We start from the raw sequence: 24,670 nt of genomic DNA on the forward strand, positions 1-24,670 counted from the left end.
GCTGACAGGCCCAAGAAGTTCATTATTTTATTTTGTTTACTTTCTATATGCTTGGTATTTGTTTAGAATTAAAAAGTTAAGAAGTTAAATATTTTTGGTTAAAATAACAATTGGTCTACATTTCAATATAAAAGTACAATTATATTCTAATCTTCCAAGAAAGAATGTCAAACTCCTACTTATATCATTCCTCTCCAGTATCTAGTATGTATTGGGTTGGTCAAAAACTTCACTCAGGTTTTGCCGTAAGATGTTCTGAACGAACTTTTTGGCCAATCCAATAATATATTTAATGTAACTATAAATCTTTTTAATAATGCTGTTTTTCCCTTAAAAACATCCATAAAGAAATTTTCCAAGCAGTTTTTTCCCAAACCTTTTTTTATCAAGATTTAATTGACATGTAACATTATATCAGTTTCAGGTGTACAACATACTGATTGGATGTATGTTTGTATATATTGCAAAATAATCACAAGTCTGGTTAACACCCATCACGAAACATACAGATACACCATACACCAAATTTTATATTTTAGAAGATAATCTACATTTGCAGCAAATATAGGGAAAGCCCCTGTTCTAAAATTGGCATTGCTTACAGCAGAGAAAAAGACAATTTCTTTTTTAATTATAGCAATTCAGATATTTTACAGTGAAATATTTTCCCTTTTCATCTCTTCCTTCATGCTTCATCATTGCTGAATTTCAAAAATAATGATATGATAATATTTTTTAAATCTAGGGATGACAGCCTTTAGAGATATTGATAATAATAGCTGACATTTTCACAGCACTTTGTGATTTACACAGCCCTTTAATATAGATTGTCTTATTTAGTTATCACATCACTCCCTAGGAGTTAATAATATTATGCATAATTATTCCCAGTATAACAATAAGGAAACTGAGTTAATAAGTAGCAGAATATTGGAAGCTAGGTATTTGAACTTTAAGTTCAGTACTCTTTCCATGGCAAATCTTCCCTAGATAAATAATAAGCTTACAGCTATATGATTTCACTGATTTTTCTAGATTCATCACTAAATGCTACCAGTTTAATCAAGATAATATATAACACATCTGTAACCTGACTTTTTATGTATTAAATATTAATTATTATTAGAAAAGTATTTGACATCTACATTTATCTTGCTTTAAGAAACAGCCTTAATTCTAAAAAAGAAAACTTTAATGTAAATTCCTTAAAGGGAATCCCATGTTTATCACTATTTCCTACTGGGAAAATATCCTCACAAGTCAAATTGAAAAACCTGTGTGATGAAACTTACAATTTGGGGCAAACTTGTAGCATGACAGAGGTAGTTTTGGGAATTCTTTACAAAATTTCAGTCTCCATTTTCTGGGAATGTATCCAACAAAATTAGGCCACAGGGACATCCTTCATCAAAAGGGGCTGTGAAGCACAATTTGCTTAATATTCATTCAATGATATAAATATTAGGCATTTACTAAGGGTCAAGCAGCTTTCCTTCAAATTTTCCATGTCAGGTAGACTAAGCTAAATAAATATTTTCCTTTTCTAATTTGTATAAGTTTAATTATATCAAGTAAGATAGATTTGAGAGATACCATAAGCCCACTGAACCTAAAACTATATTTTAGTAAATACAGTAAATTTTAGAAACATTTAGTAATCTGATATTTTAGTAAACATGAACAAGAGACAGATTTCATTTGAGTGATATCTGTTTGAATCATGGTTTCTTTTAACATTAAGTCAATAATTTGCATGGGCAACAGTTTATATGGTTTTGATTATAGTTATTAAATATAATATTCAATAAACAACCAGTAATAAAAATGATCATTTCATAGCACTGGGGCAAAACTCATTGCAGAAAGAGGCTCTACCTATTCAAAAGAAATTAGCAAACTTAGGCAATAATTCAAAGGAGATCAGGAACTGAAACAGTATGCCAGGCAGCACTCTGAAAAATTTGCTGTGTCAAATTCCCAGTGCATCCATTAGGTGTGAGTGTCAGGGCCAAGAGTGCAAACCACTTCTGAGAAATGGAACTGAGGATAGAGAGGATGCTGGTTCTAGTACTATCATTCTGTGGATCATCATACACTTCCAACTAAAATGTAAAATCCCAAATAGTACATCCATAGATAATATGAAAGTTGTATAACTTGCAAAATACATTTCTGTAAGTGCACATAATAACTGAATAAAACAATCGTACAAATTATCATTTATTTACCACCACCTTTCAAAAGCAGAAGCTTATTTTAAATGTTTCCTTCACCTGGCAATACAGTCTCGTTTCTTTACATTAAAGTATTTTACAAAGATCTTAGAAATATTATGTTCCTTTATGGTAGTTCTGTTTATCTAATTTTTGTTTTAATATGATTCTTTAACAGAGAAAGCCCCTCTTCAAATGTTTAATAAAAATTAATGAACAAAGGATAAACTGTCTACTCCATATCTAAGCATTAATTTTTCACCTAACATTGTCTTAGATGAGTATGTTTACCCCAAGTCAACACATTCACATATTTGTCTTTGCCAGAATAACACTGCACATTTATCTAAGTTTGTTTGCCAAAACTTGCATGTCTTTCATTAATTTAGAAAGAAAGAAACATGCAGAGATATTTGGTTTCTGTTACGTTTCTCTTCTGTGCATAAATTCATGCTATGAAATTACAAAATAACAGCTCTCTTTGGGCAACTTTCAAATACTGAAATTGCTCTACTAAGAATACACTAGCTCCTTCCTTCCTCTAGCTTTCTATAATTTTATTATTATCTCAGAAATTAGCTTACCCTCATAGGGGAAGATTTCCACAAGCAATGATAAGACTATCAAAATACATAAGGAAGCGAATGTTACATAACAAATTAACAACCTCCTGCACAACCCCCTGCATTCCACTCTTGTTGGTGAATTACAGTTGTGAGTGTTCTGCTCATCTGTTCAATTAATTTGCTGGTGAAGCCTTTCATATCCTTTCCAACTAGAATTGACATATAATTCATTTCTCCAGAGTTAAAGCTCTGTTGCATTAACCACCATCCACCTATTAGCTAATTCAATGCCTTACTTTTATTTAGTCCAAAATTTTTTTAAAAAGTCATTAAAAAATAACATACTCAGCTGCTTGTTTATAGTGCTTCAATTCTTTCTTCAAAATTTTGTTCTCATTTTCTAAAAGCATATTCTGAGTGTAGACATCTGGAACATGCCCGCCACCTCTAAGTTCAGTTACTCCCTTCTGTATTAACTCATACCTAGGATAAAATCAAACAAAAGACTTTATATTGTTTCTTTCTACTACATTGGCTTAATTTATGTACATTTCAAAAAGTTAAATCACTTTTTAAAAATTTATTTATTTATTTATTTATTTATTTTTGGCTGCATCAGGTCTTCGTTGCTGCACATGGGCTTTCTCTAGTTGTGACAAGCGGGGGCTACTCTTCGTTGCGGTGCGCAGGCTTCTCATTGTGGTGGCTTCTCTTGCTGCTCTTGTTGCGGAACACAGGCTTTAGGCACGTGGGCTTCAGCAGTTGCGGTGCTTGGGCTTAGCTGCTCCACGGCATGTGGGATCTTCCTGGACCAGGGCTCGAACCCATGTCTCCTGCATTGGCAGGCGGACTCTTAACTACTGCGTCACCAGGGAAGCCCAAAAAGTTAAGTCTTAGGGAATGTTTATAGTGATAAGTTGCAATATAATTTTTTAAATTTAAAATGTCAATATTCATAAGATATTTTTAAAATAAAATATTCATGAATTGCTAAGTACTAATATCATCATGGTGCATAAAATATAACTGAACATCTCCTATGCTCCAGGCACTAGTCCAGACACTGGTGAAATTAACAAAAATGTCCAAGTCCTAATGGACTAATGGAGTTTCCGTTCTAATGTGGATGGTGATATATTCTATGAAGTAAAATAAAGCAAGATAAGAGAAACAGAGAGACTGAAGTAGAGAATGATGGGGGGTGTTTGTGAGATTTTTTATAAGGTGGCCAGAGAAAGTATAACTGACAAAGTGATATTTCAGCAGGAAACTGAAGGGAATGAGAGACTAAGCCATGTGGATATGTGGGAGAGGAGCATTCTTGGCTGATAGAAAAGTAAATGTAAAGGCCCTGAGACAAGGAGGCGTTTGACAAATACAATACAAAGCAAAAAGCCAGTACATCTGTAGTATTTGGAAACGGAGCCAACTAAGTGAGTAGGAAAGAGAATGGTGAAAGATAAGTCAGGAAGACAGCAGGGAGCCAGAAAGAGGAATTTTACTCTGAATCAGAGCCATCAGAATGTTTTAAGAGACAAGTGACACTGATCAGATTTATGTTTTAAAAGGATTAGTCTGGAATCTGTTTGAAGAAACTGACTCTAGAGAAGCAAGAGTAGAACCAGAGAGTCTAGTTAGGAGGCTGCTGCAATAGTTCAGGAGAGAAAGATTGGTGGCTTAGACAAAGTTGGTAACAGTAAGGATTGTGAGGAATGGGTATCTTCTGGACATGCTGTAAAGATGGAGCCAACAGGATTCTCCTACAGATCAGATGTCAGGTGTTGGTTAAAAAAGAAAAGTCAAGGATGACTCCAAGGATTTTGGCTGAGCAACAGACAGACATTTAGTGGGGACAAATGCAGTAGGAACTGGGTGCTTAGAGAAATCAAGGAACTGTTTCTATCCATGTTAAATGCAATATGTCTGCTGGGCAATTAAATGAAAATGAACATTATAAGTACATGTCCAGAGTTCAGGGGAAAAGTTAGGACATGCAGTTTAAATCTGGGAATGATCAGTAAATAGATACACTTTCAAGTCACAAGATTGGATGAGGCCAGTTAGGAAGTGAATGTAAAGAGAGAAGTAAGGAAGACCTAGGACTATTTCAAGATTGGGAAGAGAAGGAAATACTACCAAATAGAGACTAAGAAAGAGAGGGGGCAGTGAAGTAGTGAAAGAATAGAAGAGTGCTTGGGTCAGGGACCAAGTGAAGAAAGTGTTGCAAGAAATAAGAAATGGGTAACAGTGACAAATGACGCAAGGAGACTGAATAGGAGTACTGAGGATCAATCACTGAATTTGGAAATGTGAAGTCACTGAAAAAAGTTTCAGTAGAGTCATGGAGGTGAAAGTGGAACTAGAGTAGGAATGAGAGAGTAGGAAATGAGGAAGTAGCAACAAACTCTTTCAAGGAGATAAGCTATAAAGCAGAGCCCAGGAAATCAAGATGAACCTAGAAGAGAAAGTGGAGTCCAGGGTGTTTTGTTTTCTTCTATTTTTTAATATATGACATATTATTGTACATCTCTATGCTTATGTGAGTGATTCAGCAGAGAAGGAAAAAGTTTACAGTGCAGGAAAGAGAGGGGACAATTGCAGGAATCATGTGCTTGAGTAGGTGAGAGGAGCTGGGATCCAGTAGAGGAGAGCTGGCCTCAGCTGACAGCATATATGGCTCAGCCGCTGTGACAGGAGAGAGGGAGAATGCTGACAACAGAGGTGGCAGGTTGGTAGAGAGGAAGCAAGAGTTGTGGAACTTCCATTTTCTCAGTGAAATAAGAAGGAACATCAGAAAATCATTTATAAATCTGTAAATAAGTACAATTTTAATCATTATATGTAGCAATTAATAAAGTTAAATAAAAAACAACCAGAGCATAGAAAAACATTTCAAGTAATATAGTTATTAACAAAGAAATCCCTACAAAGCTTGCTATAGATGAGCTAAATATTAGTTTAAAAATGTTTAATTTTCAGCATTTTCATATTTTCAATCTTAACTTTATTAATATATTACACATTAGTAGTCATATGTTTTGTGCTATATATATATCTTATCTGATACCAAAAAATAGCAAGAAAACCCCTGTAAAATATCCAAAAGTTTAAGATAATTGAATCAATATTAAATGATATTTGCCACAACTTACAAAACAACAAATAGATAATCATTTAAGCATAAAATCACTTTTCTATACGTATTTGGAATGTGATTTATACTTATCTCAAAAGAGAAGACATAAGGATTGACTGAAGTATTGGACCATAAAGTTTTTCTGACCATAAAATTGGTTTTCAGCAACTTGCTTTATTTAATGCAGAAAAAAAATCACTAAAGAAATTATTTCAAGAAGAAAAAAAAGTGATATGAAGGCCACTAAAATAAATGCTATGTAAATAAATTAATATGTGGTAAAAGTTTTAACTGCACTACCCACGTTTGAGTAATTATGTATTATGCCAAATTTTATTGGCTAAAAGCAGCAATATTTACCCTTTTGTGAAAATTAAAGGAATATTATACTAATTTATAATTTCTTCTAAAATTAAGAAAAAATTAAAATAGCAATTAAATACTATAAATAATTGCACTATTACATTTGATGGCATTTTTACTACCATCCAACCTTCAGTAGAATGGTAGGAACAGAAGCCAAACTGGAGAGAACCAAAGATGTAAAAGAGTAAAGAAAGAAAGAAAATAGCCTGTTTTCAAAACACTTGGCTGTAAAGGGAAGAAGAGTTGGAGTGAGTTAGAGATAATAAGAGGAAGAGGCAAAGAGCAAGAATGTACATTTTGCGTGAGTCCTGACCTTGTTAACAGCCAGTAAAACAATCCAGTGGAGGAAAGGAGATGGTTGACATATGCTCCGTAAGGGTACATAAAATGCACTACCATAATTTCTCCATTTTAACCCTTTCTTTAATTTTGCCCCCAGGGAAATTATAATTGTCCACAGAGCACTTCTAAAGGGTCATAAAAATATCATTGACTAAACCCACAGTGCAGACTTTGTGTGGTTCATAGAATATTATGAATATGTATAATCTTTTCTGTGTGTGTTAACAGTCAGAAAATAAATATTTAGAATTTGGAGGAAAAAAAGAAGTTTCTGGGCCATATGGTCTCCGCTGTGACTAATTAACTTTGCCATTAAATGTAATAGTGTGAAAGCAACCAGAGACAAATAGACAATACCTAAAAGATAGGTCATGGCTGTGTTCCAATAAAATTTTATTTACCAAAACAGGAGGCATGTTAGATTTGGCCCCAGAGCCTTAGTTTGCTGACCCCAGATTCAATGGATTTACTGCAATTACTGTTTGAGGAATGAAGGAACATAAGCCAAATTTCACTGCCCAGGTTTTTTGGTTTGGGGAGTTTTTGTTTGATTTTTGTGGGTTTTTTTTTTTTTTTTTTTTTACAAACCAACAATAGAGAAATCTTGCTTCACCCCTTTTGTAAAATTAAATGAATTTACAGCAATGATATATTACAAGTGTTTTTCTCTATAATAAGAAATTATAAAAATAATATATATGGGCTTCCCTGGTGGAGCAGTGGTTGGGAGTCCGCCTGCCGATGCAGGGGACACAGGTTTGTGCCCCGGTCCGGGAAGATCCCACATGCTGCGGAGCGGCTGTGCCCTGTGAGCCATGGGCACTGAGCCTGCGCGTCCGGAGCCTGTGCTTCTCAACGGGAGAGGCCACAGCAGCGAGAGACCCGCGTACCGCAAAAAATAATAATTATATATATATATATATATATAATATTCCTACAGTCTTACTATGCATAATAAGTAAAAGTTTCTGATCAAAGTAAAAAATGTTTCATTTGAAATAAAAATATCCAATACAGTATAATCTCATTACAAATAATTTGTAATCTCATTACAAACTGGTGGCTAGGGATAAGAATAAAATAATTTGAACCACAGTATTACTAAGCCCATATAATGAAGAGTTATTTATACAAATTTTACATTATGATTACAATATTATGCTAAATGTAATGCTTACTTAGGGGTTCTATAAATCTTAATACTATTGTACTTTTCTGAAATTTCATCTCAATTCAAATTGCTAAATCTAAAAGGATAATATGGCAACAAGCACCTAATTAAGAGCATACTTGGTTCCAGATTTCTCCAAGGGGATCATTTCATACTTTGGACTGGCCAAACATGTAAGCACTACATGTCCTAACACATATCTTTAGAAGAAAAAAAGGAAACTGAACCACATTAATCTTTCATTAGTACTGCAAATTAACCATCTACCTACTTTTATAAAAATGTATTTTCTAATACATTTGTAATTATTTCTTAGGGACATTTTTATAAAAATCATTCACACAACTTCCAGATTTAATAGGAAGAGTATTATTTTTGTACCATCAAACTTGTTCTTTTTCCTAAACTGTATTAATCAAAAATGGTTCTCCTAGTTAAATTTATTAACATTAGACATGCAATTTAAAATAATGAAACTGATTTCTTTTATGTGCATGGTCTCTGTAGATGAGAACGAAAAAAAGCAGAATATAAAAATTAAATCGAAGTTGGATTAGTAGAAATTACAAATTGCACCTATATTTAAAATTAGGATTGAACTCCAAAACACTATAAACAACTTTATATACCATACTATTCCTTCTTTCTATAATATCAATGGCTTTTAAAAATCAAACATTTTATTATCCAATTATTTAATAATATTTTGTTAACAAATGTTAGGACTCTGAAAATGTGTCTGGTGACATTACCACTACGGCAAAGGAATAAAGACAGTATGCCTGCTGATTTTCATAACCAATAAGTTATTAAATTTTCAATTATAACAAGAAAAAGGTATCATTTGACAATGTAATTCCACTTACTTCTAAATGAAGGGATATTTGTAGAAAAAAAATTAGTTGTGTGAGTAGAGAAAAGCAGGCCATTACACTCTAAGTAAAACAAGCAAAGTAGTACTGTTAGTAGGATGTCTTAATACAGGAAATTATACCCTTATAATTATTCAAAAGACATTTAAAAAATATTTTATCAAATAGCTTCATATTATATAACTACAGGAGACATTCCATTTTATTGATTCTTGAAAATCACCTAAATTTATATATCTAGAAAAGATATTAAAAATTTCTTTGAAATTGATATCCTGATTGTGTGTGTATGTGTGTTGTGGTTTCAGTGGTGGTGATGAAAAAGGTTTCTATCCAGTTCATTCATTTTACATAAGCAGAGTCACTCAAAGTCTTTTAAGATGATTAAAAGTACACATGTTAAATAATGTTAGTATTTCTAGAGAACTATTTACTTAATTGTTTACCATTCAGACTGAAAGCAATCAAGAGTTCTAGTCATTCCCATTTTGATCAGGAAATTGCAGAGAAAGCCTTCTATTGCTTCAGGTACTGCATGCTTTGAAGAAAGGACTGTTTTCTGCTCCTAAAATTTAAATGTGTAATTACTTATTTTGAAAATATCAAAGCTTTGATTAATTGTATACATAGGCCTTACATTCATTCATTCATTCATTCATTCACTTTTTAAAGAATTTTGTTGACTATTATGTCCAGGAACTATTTTAATCACTAGGGATAAAGCAGTGATGAAAACAGACAAGACTCAGTCCTCATAACTAATAGTCAAGAATATGGGGACAGAAAATGAATAACTAAATTAAAAATATATAGTATGGTAGATGGTACTAAGTGCCTGGGGGTACAGACAGAGGGTTGAAGCGAGGGAAAGCCAGGTAGGGAGCAGATATGTGTGTAGAGCTGGGCTGCTATGTACATAGGGTGATGAAGGAAGATTTCATTGAGAAAGCGGCATCTGAACATAAATCTAGAGAAGAGGTAGAGTCACGTTCCAGATACAGCATTAGCAAGTACAAAGGCAGGCAAGACTGTGATTGGATTGTTTGAAAAACAATAAGGAGGTCACCTTGCCCTAACAATAGTATATAACAAATTAAATATACATATATGTATAGATCATTTAATTATTTTAATTATTATCATTATAAAAAGAAATGTGGTTTGGGTGCCTTGATTTCTAGAAACACTACGGAAGAAATTATGTGCAATAGAGGGCTCTTGTACTATTATTTCATAATGGAAATAAATAAGTCTATCAACTAGAGTTGATAGAGTTTATGAGAACCCCACCATGCCCACTTATTTACATATTGTCTATGGCTGTTTTTGCACTACAGTTGAGCAGTTGCAACAGAGACCTTATGCCCTTCAAAACACAAAATATTTTCTATGTGACCCTTGTGAGAACAAGTTTAGAGATCCTTAAACTAGAGAAATGGAGATATTTCAGCAAGTGAGATATGAAAGTAGGACAGTCATAACAACTACCATATCACATATCACTTTATAAAATAAACCAATTAATGGGTAGATTCTTAATATCAACAGCATCATTGTCTCCAGAGTACATTCATTTTCTTCTCATTGGTAAGAACTCAGTAATCTCACTGCAGAATATTTGGATAGTCAGATCTATTTTCACCTATGGAAACCCAGCAATGGACTTTCCTTCCTACTTCCCCTTCCCAACTTGGTAATGGTTATAGACCAGGTTACAAAGAATGCACACAATGGTTACACAGAAATGCACTGAAGAAAGAAAATCTTTCTTGCTACAAAAAGTCCTTTAAAAGTTCTATAAATACTTTAATACTGATGTTAATTACTAGTGGCTATTATGACAATCAAAATAGTGATGAGTTTAAGCAAATTTAGGGGGCTACAGAAAATTCCTGGCAAATGATGGGGTTTTAAAAGTTTTTTTAAAGCTCATGCAGAATAACTTCTCTTTCCTAAGATCATTAAAAAAGATATCATATAACAATGATGATTATGTGTAGGACCCTATATCAAACATCATGGGAGATGCCAAAGTAGCAAGAGTACAGCACGCCTGTCATCCATCAAGTTGTTGAATTGTGGTAGAAGATTTTATATTTATAACTGTTAAGTAAGGACATAATATAGCTCAAAGCAAGCATTCATTATACTTAATAAATGCTACCTTTGATTTTGGGTCAGTAAATTTGAACATGATATTTTAAGATGAGAAGGATGATAGTTGAAGGAATCAGGAACATAGGAGAAAAGGGAAGACAGACTGTACCTACTCTAGTTTCTAAAGATGCCTATGGACTGCTTGCTTACAAGATGCTTGTGTGTATGGTTGCAACACATAAGATTCCTGCCTTCTCAAATAAATGTTTTCTCTTCCTGAACACATCTTACATACACACCTTGAAACATCCAAAACAGAAATCCAACCACTTTAAACTGCCATAGTTCTTACTTATACATTGAGATTTATAATCCTGACAATATATTCATGTATCTAATCTATAGTCCTTCAGCATTATACACCACACACACACACACGTTCCAAGCTATAATGTGATCATAAATGTCTCTTTTATCTTTATAAATAATATTAACTTAACATATATATGCTGAATATCACCCATATGCCAGGCACTGTGTGAAAAGTGCGAGGAATTAAATATGAATAAGACACCGTCCCTGTCTCAAGGAATTGAAAGACCAGTTGAGTAAAAAACAAAACATGTAAACAAATAACAGTATAGAAGCTCTACTATTTGTGATTAGTTTTGATTATAAAAGCCTATTTATAAGTCTACACAGAACATCATACATACAGCCAATAGGTACATTTATGTAATTTTAAGTTGCATTTTTATCTCAATTATACAATATATACAACTCTCATTACAGCTTTAAAACTAATTTAATGATGGTGTTAATAAAGCACCTCAGAATAAGGACCAAAAGAGCCAAGGCTCTAAAAACTAGCAAATATGCCTCACTTTACAAAATGCTGAATTATTAAAAAATCCATCCACATGTGACCCAGAAATCTGTTGGAGACAAAAGTGGCTCTAGCATGTTGCTTAGTTTTTTCTATGAAAGTTATAAAGGTGAAATTTTCTAATTAGAGAGGTTTCTAAATAGTGTCTCGTGTGAAAAAAATAGAGATCTTCTTGGTAAAGTGATAAAGGTGGAAAGTATTTCACTTGCCTTGGGTAGGTAAAAGAAGGCTTTGTTAAGAAAGACTCTTAAGTTGGAATTTATAGAAGAAGAGGAAGTTCAATGGGTGAAGAAGGATGGAAGGAAATTCAATGCAAGAAAAACATCAGAGGCAAAGACAAGGAATGAGAGTTCAGTCCATTCAAGCTCAAGGTCTTATGGAGAAAGGACCAAAGAGAAAGTTGGAAAGCCAGACAGAAAGCACATCAAGAAGGTCAAGGCAGACGGAAGGATGGAGACATTGCTGATTTAAGTAGAGGAGTGATAAATTCAAATTTGTGTTTAAAACCTCCTTTACATGCAAGTAGAAGGAGGCGCAGTATCAGCAGCATGACAGTAGCTCTGATGAGAGAAGACAGAAGGTGAATCTGAGACGAACTAAGTAAGGGATGAAAGCGAAGAGAAGGATATGAGATATGTTGAGAACAAAATCAGAGAGGACTTAAGAATTAATTAAATGTTGAATACCAAAAAATTACTGGACCATATATCAAAACTGTCTTGATATAGTTTGAACTATTCCACTCAGTGAGTTTCTTTGAAAACTGTTTTTTTGACTCCTGAGAATCAACTCTTTAATTCAAATTAAGTCAAAGATACTAGTTTGAAGAATCTATAGGCAAGGCTCGGGGTACAAGTAGCCTGGTTCTTTAACTGAAATTAAATGTGTACATCAAGGGACTAGGAACTCAATAATGACAAACAGCTCTTTTTATTGTGATTTAATCATTGAACATATAAAAGTAATGAAAATTATTTTATGTATTTATTTCATTAGCATATATGATATGTAAGATTTAAAATGAACTTTAATGAAACCAAAGTCTAAAGAAAAGGAGACCTTCAAGATGGCAGAAGAGTAAGACGTGGAGATCACCTTCCTCCCCACAAATACATCAGAAATACATATACATGTGCAACAACTCCTACAGAGCACCTACTGAATGCTGGCAGAAGACCTCAGACCTCCCAAAAGGCAAGAAACTCCCCACGGACCTGGGTAGGGCAAAAGAAAAAAGAATAAACAGAGACAAAAGAATAGGGATGGAACCCGCACCAGTGGGAGGGAGCTGTGAAGGAGGAGAAGTTTCCACACACTAGGAAGCCCCTAAACTGGCGGGGACGGGAGGTGGCGGGGCTGGGGGAGTTTTGGGGCCACTGAGGAGAGCGCAGCAACAGGGGTGCGGAGGGCAAAGCCGGGAGATTCCCGCACAGAGGATCGGTGCCTACCAGCAATCACCAGCCCGAGAGGCTTGTCTCCTCACCCGCCAGGGCGGGCGGGGGCTGGGAGCTGAGGCTCAGGCTTCGGAGGTCGGATCCCAGGGAGAGGACTGGGGTTGGCTGCGTGAACACAGCCTGAAGGGGCTACTGCGCCACAGCTAGCCAGGAGGGAGTCCGGGAAAAACTCTGGAACTGCCTAAGAGGCAAGAGACCATTGTTTCGGGGTACGTGAGGAGAGGGGATTCAGAGCACCGCCTAAATGAGATCCAGAGACGGGCGTGAGCCGCGGCTATCAGCACGGACCCCAGAGACGGGCATGAGACACTAAGGCTGCTGCTGCCACCACCAAGAAGCCTGTGTGCGAGCACAGGTCACTATCCACACCTCCCGTCCAAGGAGCGTGTGCAGCCCGCCACTGCCAGGGTCCCATGATCCAGGGACAACTTCCCTGGGAGCACACACAGCACCTCGGGCTGGTGCAACGTCACACTGGCCTCTGCCGCCGCAGGCTCGCCCCGCATCCATACCCCTGCCTCCCCCACCCCCAGCCTGAGTGAGCCAGAACCCCCGAATCAGCGGCTCCTTTAACCCTGTCCTGTCTGAGCGGGAACAAACGCCCTCAGGTTACCTACACACAGAGGCAGGGCCAAATCCAAAGCTGAACCCCAGGAGCTGTGCGAACAAAGAAGAGAAAGGGAAATTTCTCCCAGAAGCCTCAGGAGCAGCGGATTAAATCTCCACAATCAACGTGATATACCCTGCATCTCTGGAATACCTGAATAGACAACGAATCATCCCAAAATTGAGGCGGTGGCCTTTGGGAGCAACAATGTTTTGGGGTTTTTTTCCTTTTTCTCTTTTTGTGACTGTGTATGTTTCTTTGTTTGATTTTGTCTATAGCTTTGTTTTTACCATTTGCCCTAGGGTTCTATCTTTTTTTTTTTTTTTTTAGTATAGTTTTTAGCACTTGTTATCATTGGTGGACTTTTTTTTGGTTTGGTTGCTCTCTTCTTTCTTTCTTTCCTATTCTTTTTCTTTTTTAAATTACTTTTAAAATTTCCTTTATTCTCAATATTTATTATTTTTAAAACTTTATTTTATTTTTTTCTTTCTTTCTTTCCTTTATTCTCCCGTTTCTTCTAAGCCATGTAGCTGACAGGGTCTCGGTGTTCCAGCCAGGTATCAGGCCTGTGCCTCTGAGGTGGGAAAGCCGAGTTCAGGACATTGATCCACCGGAGACCTCCTGGCCCCATGTAATATCAAACGGCAGAAGCTCTCCCAGAGATCTCCATCTCAATGTTAAGACCCAGCTCCACTCAATGACCAGCAAGCTACAGTGCTGGACACCCTATGCCAAACAAATAGCAAGACAGGAACACAACCCCACCCATTAGCAGAGAGGCTGCTGAAAATCATAATGTCACAAACATCCCAAAACACACCAACAGGCATAGTTCTGCCCACCAGAAAGACAAGATCCAGCCTCATCCACCAGAACACAGGCACTAGTCCCCTCCACCAGGAAGCCTACACAACCCACTGAACCAACCTTAGCCATGGGGGGCAGACACCAAAAACAATGGGGACTACGAACCTGCTGCCTGTGGAAAGGAGACCCCTAACACAGTAAGTTAAGCAAAATGAGAAGACAGAGAAACACACAGCAGATGAAGGAGCAAGGTAAAAACACACCAGACCAAACAAATGAAGAGGACATAGGCAGTCTACCTGAAAAAGAATACAGAGTAATGATAGTAAAGGTGATCCAAAATGTTGGAAATAGAATGAAGAAAATACAAAAAACATTTCATAAGGACCTGGAAGAACTAAAGAACAAACAAACAATGATGAACAACACAGTGAATGAAATTAAAAATTCTCAGGAAGGAATCGATAGCAGAAAACCTGAGGCAGAAGAACGGATAAGGGACCTGGAAGATAAAATAGTGGAAATAACTACTGCAGAGCAGAATAAAGAATGAAGGGAATTGAGGACAGTCTCAGAGAAATCTGGGACAACATTAAACACACCAAGATTCAAATTACAGGGGTCCCAGAAGAAGTGAAAAAGAAAGGGACTGAGAAAATAGTTGAAGAAATTATAGTTGAAAGCTTCCCTAATATGGGAAAGGAAATAGTCAATAACTCCAGGAAGTGCAGAGAGTCCCATATAGGATAAAAACAAGGAAAAACATGCCAAGACACATATTAATCAAACTATCAAAACATAAATACAAAGAATATTAAAAGCAGCAAGGGAAAAACAACATATATCATACAAGGGAATCCCCATAAGGTTAACAGCTGATCTTTCAGCAGAAACTCTGCAAGGCAGAAGGGTGTGGCAGGACATATTTTAAGTGATGAAAGGGAAAAACTACAACCAAGATTACTCTACCCAGAAAGGATCTTATTCAGATTTGACAGAGAAATTAAAACCTTTACAGACAAGCAAAAGGTAATAGAATTCAGCATCACCAAACCAGCTTTACAACAAATGCTAAAGAAACTTCTCTATGCAGGAAACACAAGAGAAGAAAAGACCTACAATAACAAACCCAAAACAATTAAGAAAATGGTAATAGGAACGTACATATTGATAACAACCTTAAATGTAAATGGATTAAATGCTACAACCAAAAGACATAGACTGGCTGAATGGATATAAAAACAAGACCCGTATATATGCTGTCTACAAAAGACCCACTTCAGACCCAGGGACACATACAGACTGAAAGTGAGGGGATGGGAAAAGATATTCCATGCAAATGGAAAGCAAAAGAAAGCTGGAGTAGAGTAGCAATTCTCATATCAGACAAAATACACTTTAAAATAAAGACTATTACAAGAGACAAAGAAGGACACTACATAATGATCAAGGGATCAAACCAAGAAGAAGATATAACAATTGTAAATATCTATGCACCCAACATAGGAGCACCTCAATACATAAGGCAAATGCTAACAGCCATAAAAGGGGAAATGGACATTAACACAGTCATAGTAGGGAACTTTAACACCCCACTTTCATCAGGGAACAGATCATCCAAACTGAAAATAAATAAGGAAACACAAGCTTTAAATGACACATTAAACAAGAGGGACTTAATTGATATTTATAAGACATTCCATGCAAAAACAACAGAATACAGTTTCTTCTCAAGTGCTCATGGAACATTCTCCAGGATAGATCATATCTTGGGTCACAAATCAAGCCTTGGTAAATTTAAGAAAATTGAAATCATATCAAGTATCTTTTCTGACAACAACGTTATGAGACTAGATATCAATTACAAGAAAAAATCTGTAAAAAATACAAACACATGGAGGCTAAACAATACACTACTTAATAACCAAGAGATCACTGAAGAAATCAAAAAGGAAGTCAAAAAATACCTAGAAACAAATGACAATGAAAACATGACGACACAAAACCTATGGGATGCAGCAAAAGCAGTTCTAAGAGGGAAGTTTATAGCAATAAAATCCTACCTCAAGAAACAAGAAACATATCAAATGAACAACCTAACCTTATACCTAAAGCAATTAGAGAAAGAAGAACAAAAAACCCCCAAAGTTAGCAGAAGGAAAGAAATCATAAGATCAGATCAGAAATAAATGAAAATGAAATGACGGAAACAGTAGCCAAGATCAATAAAACTAAAAGCTGGTTCTTTCAGAAGATAAACAAAATTGATAAACCACTAGCCAGACTCATCAAGAAAAAAAGGGAGAAGACTCAAATCAACTGAAATAGAAACGAAAAAGGAGAAATAACAGCTAACACTGCAGAAGTAAAAAGAATCATGAGAGATTACTACAAGCAACTCTATGCCAATAAAATGGACAACCTGGAAGAAATGGACACATTCTTAGAAGAGCACAACCTCCCGAAACTGAACCAGGATGAAATAGAAAATATAAACACACCTATCACAAGCACTGAAATTGAGACTGTGATTAAAAATCTGCCAACAAACCAAAGCCCAGGACCATATGGCTTCACAACTAAATTCTACCAAACATTTAGAGAAGAGCTAACACCTATCCTTTTCAAACTCTTCCAAAATACAGCAGAGAGAGGAACACTCCCCAACACATTCTAAAAGGCCACCATCAAAACCAGATACCAAAACCAAAGATGTCACAAAGAAAGAAAACTACAGGCCAATTTCACTGATGAACATAGATGCAAAAATCCTCAACAAAATACTAGCAAACAGAATCCAACAGCACATTAAAAGGATCATAAACCATGATCAAGTGGGGTTTATCCCAGGAATGCAAGGATTCTTCAATATATGCAAATCAATCAATGTGATACACCATATTAGCAAACTGAAGGATAAAAACCATATGATCATCTCAACAGATGCAGAAAAAGCTTATGACAAAATTCAACACCCATTTATGATAAAAAAAAAAACCCAGAAAGTAGGCATAGAGGGAACTCACCTCAACATAATAAAGGCCATATATGACAAACCCACAGCCAACATCGTTCTCAATGGTGAAAAACTGAAACCATTTCCACTAACATCAGGAACAAGACAAGGTTGCCCACTCTCACTACGATTAGTCAGCATAGTTTGGGAGGTTTTAGCCACAGCAATCATAGAAGAAAAAGAAATAAAAGGAATCCAAATCTGAAAAGAAGGAGTAAAACTGTCACTATACGTAATACTATATACATAGAGACATGATACTATATATGATAGTATATATAGAGACATGCAGATGACATGATACGATACATAGAGAATCCTGAAGACTCTACCAGAAAACTACTAGAGCTAATCAATGAATTTGGTAAAGTTGCAGGATACAAAATTAATGCACAGTAATCTCTTGCATTCCTATACACTAATGATGAAAAATCTGAAAGAGAAATTAAGGAAACACTCCCATTTACCACTGCAACAAAAAGAATAAAATACCTAAGAGTAAACCTACCTAAGGAGAAAAAAGACCTGTATGCAGAAAACTATAAAACACTGATGAAAGAAATTAAAGATGATACAAAGAGATGGAGAGATATACCATGTTCTTGGACTGGAAGAATCAACACTGTGAAAATGACTACAGTACCCAAAGCAATCTACAGGTTCAGTGCAATCACTATCAAACTATCAATGGCATTTATCACAGAACTAGAGCAAAAAATTTCACAATTTGTATGGAAACACAAAAGATACTGAAAAGCCAAAACAATCTTGAGAGAGAAAAACGGAGTTGGAGGAATCAGGCTCCCTGAATTCAGGCTGTACTACAAAGCTACACTAATCAAGACAGTATGGTACTGGCACAAAAACAGAAATATAGATCAATGGAACAGGATAGAAAGCCCAGAGATAAACCTATGCACACATGGTCACCTTATTTTTGATAAAGGAGGCAAGAATATACAATGAAGAAAAGACAGCCTCTTCAATAAGTGGTGCTGGGAAAACTGGACAGCTACATGTAAAAGAATGACGTTAGAACACTCCCCAACACCATACACAAAAATAAACTCCAAATGGATTAAAGACCTAAATGTAATGCCAGACACTATAAAACTCTTAGAGGAAAACATAGGCAGAACACTCTGACATAAATGACAGCAAGATTCTTTTTGACTCACTTCCTAGGGAAATGGAAATAAAAACAAAAAATAAACTAATGGGACCTAATGAAACTTAAAAGCTTTTGCATAGCAAAGGAAACCATAAACAAGACAAAAAGACAACCCTCAGAATGGGAGAAAATATTTGCAAATGAAGCAACTGACAAAGGATTAATCTCCAATACTACAAGCAGCTCAATATCAAAAAAACAAACAACCCAATCCAAAAATGGGCAGAAGGCCTAAATAGACATTTCTCCAAAGAAGATATACAGATTGCCAACAAACACATGAAAGAATACTCAATATCACTTATCTTTAGAGAAATGCAAATCAAAAGTACAATGAGGTATCACCTCACACCAGTCAGAATGGCCATCATCAAAAAATCTAGAAACAATAAATGCTGGAGAGGGTGTGGAGAAAAGGGAACCCTCTTGCACTGTTGGTGGGAATGTAAATTAATACAGCCACTATGGAGAACAGTATGAAGGTTCCTTAAAAAACTAAAAATAGAACTACCATATGACCCAGCTATCCCACTACTGGGCATATACCCTGAGAAAACCATAATTCAAAAAGAGTCATGTACCACAATGTTCATTGCAGCTCTATTTGCAATAGCCAGGACATGGAAGCAACCTAAGTGTCCACTGACAGATGAACGGATAAAGATGTGGCACATATATACAATGGAATATTACTCAGCCATAAAAAGAAACGAAACTGAGTTATTTGTAGTGAGGTGGATGGACCTAGAGTCCGTCATACAGGGTGAAGTAAGTCAGAAAGAGAAAAACAAATAACATATGCTAACAAATATATATGCAATCTAAAAAAAAAAAAAGTTCTGAAGAACATAGGGGCAGGACAGGAATAAAGACAGAGATGTAGAGAATAGACTTGAGGACATGGGGGGGGGGAGGGTAAGCAGGGACAAAGTGAGAGAGTGGCATGGACTTATATATAGTACCAAATGTAAAATAGTTAGCTAGTGAGAAGCAGCCACATAGCACAGGGAGATCAGCTCGGTGCTTTGTGACCACCTAGAGGGGTGGGATAGGGAGGATGGGAGGGAGACACAAGTGGGAGGAGATATGGGGATATATGTATATGTATAGCTGATTCACTTTGTTATAAAGCAGAAACTAACACACCACTGCAAAGCAATTATACTCCAATAAAGATGTTAAAAATAAATAAATAAATGAAAGGAATAACTAATCCTGAGCTACGTTTTTCTTATAAGAACATAACTTTAATATGAAAATATTTGATAGTAATTCTTAATAAATATGTAGGAAAATATCTTAGAGTAAAATTCTTTGAGAACTACTGATTAATACGTTAAACAGTATAGTAGTTTTGTTCAGTTATCAATTCATCTTCTTCAGAAACACATGACTATTTCAAAGAAATGCCTTATATTCTTAGAGGAGGAGATGGAGAGAAGATGTCAGGAAATGTAACAGTGTTATGATTTAGGTACTCCGCTACTGTTATCTTTAAAGATCAAACTTATAAGTTTATAAATATTACATTATTATGGCAATACATAGACCTTTAAGATTTTACCTCCAAAATTAGCAAAACAAAAAAATCACGAACCAAAACAGCTAAAGAATTACCCCCCAAAATGGCAATAATATGCTCACAGTGTAAAGGGGAAAACCCAGCTTGAATATAAGTAGACTTTCTTTCATAAAATTACATACAAGTATTTCTAAGGAATATGTGTGTGTATGTGTGTGTGTGCCTGTATTCCTATTTCTACTTACATTTATACTTAGAAAAAAGACTTCAGTTTCAAGAAACAATGGACAGTACAACCAAACCACACATTTGTCACAGATTAATAACATTTCCTACATTAATTTTTTTCATTAATTACTTTAAATATGATAAAACTATATTTTATTTCAGATTTCTGAAACATTGCACCTATCAAGGAAACATTTTTATAGGATAAAAAGTTTAAAATTTATGAAATAAAACATGCATCAATTCTCAGATTTTTCATATATATTATCAAGGTTTAAAGAAAATTATAAAAATTCATTTAAATGTCAACTCTTATATAAATAATCCTTGTTAATTTTTTAACCAATAAAACTACTTACATTATTTCCAACTTTCAACTTTTCAATAATTTCAACTATATTCAACATTCCTAATGTAATGATGACCTTTTTTACTTGCAGTCTTTAATGAATTTTCTAAAAGTCCCTGTTCAATTGAGACTACTACTATCCTCTAACATAGAAGAAAATATATCTTGCTCATAAACAGATGTAATAAAATCATAACAAAAGGAAGTGGGTTTCATAAGCAATAAATATTCTTAAAACAGAAAGCCCATGGCACAACTCAAAGCTAGTTTTTGAAGATAAAATACTATAGAAACAAAAACCAAATTAGAAATACATAACTGAAATGCTTATCATAAAATGAATTCATATTTAATTTTAAAAGCTTAAGGGAAACTTTTGTGAGTTTTCTGCATAGCACAGTTCCTCCAAAGAACTCAAAAAACAGATAAAACCTTAAATGAGAGTCAACAAGCTATAAATATGTCATAAATCTAGAAAGTTACCTCTTGCAAGCTTATGATAAAAGAAAGCTTCTGAGAAACTGATGACAGAAGAATTACTGATATTTAGTTCAGAAGATACGACAGCTACTACGTTGAATTTATTCACCAATTGCCCTTCTTGGATTTATCTTTGGATTTACAAGCACCTTCTAGCATGATACCACATACAAAGATGCAATTACAGTTTGGTCATAATTTTTTCATTCAATGATTCATTTATCTATTCATTTATTTAACTGCTATTCATTTAGTGCCTACTATGTGCCAAGCACTGTGTTAGGCATATCTATGTTACCAAGTACCAATATAAATGAGTGGTACATAAAGTATTTTTTTAATCCTTCTTTACTTAATGATGTAAAGCAAGAAGGAAGATGATAAGTAATACATAGAGTGCAACTGATATGTTTATTCACTGCTCATCGTTCAAAATGCTATGTTTTAAAACTTTCTTATAAATTACTGCATTGAGATATCCAACAGACTAATAAAGTCTGCATAGTAGACTTCACTTTACGTCTACCTAGAAGGAACTATATCCATAGGATATATTAGAGAATAGAGTTTACTATGAGCTAAAGCCCTCCACTTAGAATATAATCAATTCTGGATTCAAAAAATCCTCCTCTTCAGCATTTTTCAATTTTGAATGGACAGATATTTTGGAAAGGAGTAACTAGATTTCTGAACCAAGGAAATCTGCAAAATATGGAAAGATTGACAAAGGGCAGAATATGGAGTGAAGTCTATCACATACTATTTTGCACTGAGGAAGCCAAATCTGCACCTAAATAAGGGTATAATAATTTCCTTCATATTTCACAGTAAAGGTTTCATTTTTGAAGAAAAGCAGCCTTATTAATTAGTATTGGTATGACTTCAGTGTTAATTAGTATTGGTAGCACTTTAAAAATATTTTTGCTATCATCATTATTGTCAATTTTTAATTGAGCTTGCAATTTTACAGGAATGCCATCATTCCATGTACTGTTAATTGGTGGTATTATAATCAGAAAGCATCCCCACCATATTTTCTAGTGAAATTAGTTCATCAGCCTCACAAGAAAAAAAGCATAATATATTAGGCATTTCCTGTGATCTAAATACTTCCATGAAAAACAAAAAATACAGATGCTTACAAAACAGACTGTAGAATATGTATACAATACCAAGTTCTGTACAAGTGCTGAAAATCCTTGTTTAAACTCTATTGAGATTAAAAAGAGTTCTGAGAGAAAGTGTCATTTGTTGCAAAGTCATGCAAAAGTGAACACCATGTGGAAAATGATGATCCAAGGCAAAGTAAATATGACTACTTACTAAAAGTGAAGGTTAGATGATAAACTAATAGAAGTGAAAAAGATGTCAGGTGATAGAGTTGCATCTAGTAAGTGAAGTATTTATAGTTTAAATGACTTTCAAAACTTCGTGTAGAAAGTATCACTGTTAAACTATAGGCTATGGTTGTGTTCAAAATTCTCACCAAAATTTGAGTATCTGTAGCCTGTTCTTGGACTATCTGAACTGCTTTTGCCAGGTCTTCTTCACCCTCTGGAATGCTATAATTGTCATCTGGTATCTAAATAACAGAGAAAGAGAATGATAGGAAGAGTTAGCAGGAATATAAAAATACCTTATTTCATTTTAGAAATAAATTTGCCTCACAAAACAAAGGATCAAAGAAATACACTTTATGTAAGACACGATGTCATTCTGAAGATCCATGAAAAATAAAGTAACAAGTAGGCAGCCCTCTGACTTCCTTATAAACATCACTCAGTGTTACTACTGATGAACTTGAGGTTAGCTTACGGGCAACTGCTTTTACCTATAGTGACAAATGTAGTCTAACAACTCTGCTGAAAAAAAAGAATGTTAGGCCATCTAAATGCCACCATTCTCTCCGCATCCCAGATTTTCTCCACCATTACTTTTCATAACTACTAGCAACTGCAAATATCTAATAAATTATGTCTAATATTAAAAAGCAAAACAAAACTCACTGCCTGAATGTTAAGCTCTCGGAAGAATGCAACTGACTCTAGTTATGACATTAATGAGAGTGAACACTTATTGCATGCTTCTTATGTGCTGATCACAGCTTTAAGCCTGTTACATTTATTAAGTCATTTCATGTGGTATGTATTAATATTATCTCCATTTTACCAGTAGTAATACAAAGCCTATCTTCTGTGTTTGTCCTGTTTCCTGTTTGCCCAGGCCACAAATGCCAGGCTTGCTTCCACAGTTTCATTCATAGCTTCTGTCATCTTGGAGTGACTCTGCCTTCCAAGTCTCAGATGTAATGATAGGTTCCCTTGGAACAATGAATTAAAGGACAGGTTTGAGACAGTAACTATATTAGACTAAAGTATTGCTAAGTTGAGGGGAACCATAGGATCTGAGCTCCAGCTAGGTAGTAGGAATCTGGGAAACCTAGACTGGATGATTGGGAACACCTGCTGGACAGAGACGACAGACTATAGTGTGGATCCACAAGGCAGGTGATGAGAAGCTGACTCTGAAGGACAATTAACAAGAAAATCAAAAGAGCCAGATGTGTTAACCAATCTAAATTTTTAAATAGAATTTTCAAACCTCACTCTTAACCAGCTGATTAGCTAAATTCAGTTGAAAAAGTAGCATCACTTAAGAAAAAAAATTTTTAAGAAAAAATAAAATGAATATTTCACAGGAATAACTGTAATGAATTTATAGAATAGGTAAAATGAACAAATTACCTCTTCATATTCATAATCATCTTCAGATGCTTCAGTTATAGTGACCTCTAAATGTACTGTTAAGTTTGAATCTCAAAATAATGGAATAAAATTATTATATTTAAAAATTGAGATAACCTTAAAATACAGTATTATATCCAAGTATCTCACCAAGTTAGTAAATACATGTAAATTAAGCTATTTTTTAAAATTTCTCTTCCTCATACAGCCTACATTTATAGATGTTTTAAGACAAAATATCTTAATTGTTATTTTAAATTATTATTCAAACAACCCAAACTCATGAAAAACTATATTTTTAATCTATTTACTATCTAATGATTTCCAATTTGATTCTAAGAAGGCTTACAAAAATGTACATGGTATCATAACATAAATTAGAAAGAGATAAGAAAAATGATGGACAGGAAAACTATGACAGTAAATTTTCAAACACATCTCAAACCACAGTGAATTTTCCGGAGTTTCTTAGTCATTCACAATGCAGTGTGACTTCTTTATTTGGTTTAAAGTATTGTGAATGAAAAAAACAAAGCACACTAAGATTTAAATATAAGTAAAATATAGATTTCAATGTTTTTATCAATAAAAGATACTTACACCTCCACTCTCTTTCTTACATATCTCAATTTTAAAATTATCT

General features: G+C 34.8%; 1 protein-coding gene across 6 annotated transcripts in view; it reads right to left on the reverse strand.

Moving 5' to 3' along the window:
- SPAG16 (sperm associated antigen 16) overlaps nucleotides 1–24,670 on the reverse strand; it is a 325,936-nt gene that overhangs the window by 294,091 nt on the left and 7,175 nt on the right. For 4 of the 6 annotated variants that reach the window (XM_027122178.1, XM_027122173.1, XM_027122187.1 and 1 more), the window contains exons 2-5: nucleotides 24,028–24,074; nucleotides 22,770–22,865; nucleotides 9,113–9,231; nucleotides 3,125–3,262 (exon numbers count right to left, since the gene is read on the reverse strand). In XM_027122178.1, the coding sequence (XP_026977979.1) occupies nucleotides 3,125–3,262; nucleotides 9,113–9,231; nucleotides 22,770–22,865; nucleotides 24,028–24,074 (400 nt within the window). Of the gene's footprint in view, nucleotides 1–415; nucleotides 3,263–9,112; nucleotides 9,232–22,769; nucleotides 22,866–24,027; nucleotides 24,075–24,670 lie in introns of those variants that run through there. The other 2 variants (XM_027122213.1, XM_027122197.1) reach the window with 2 other exon arrangements.

The sequence above is a fragment of the Aethalodelphis obliquidens genome, unplaced genomic scaffold (assembly GCF_003676395.1).
Source record: "Aethalodelphis obliquidens isolate GAN/ISIS:26980383/991018 unplaced genomic scaffold, ASM367639v1 scaffold2, whole genome shotgun sequence".
Classification (NCBI taxonomy): Eukaryota; Metazoa; Chordata; class Mammalia; order Artiodactyla; family Delphinidae; genus Aethalodelphis; species Aethalodelphis obliquidens.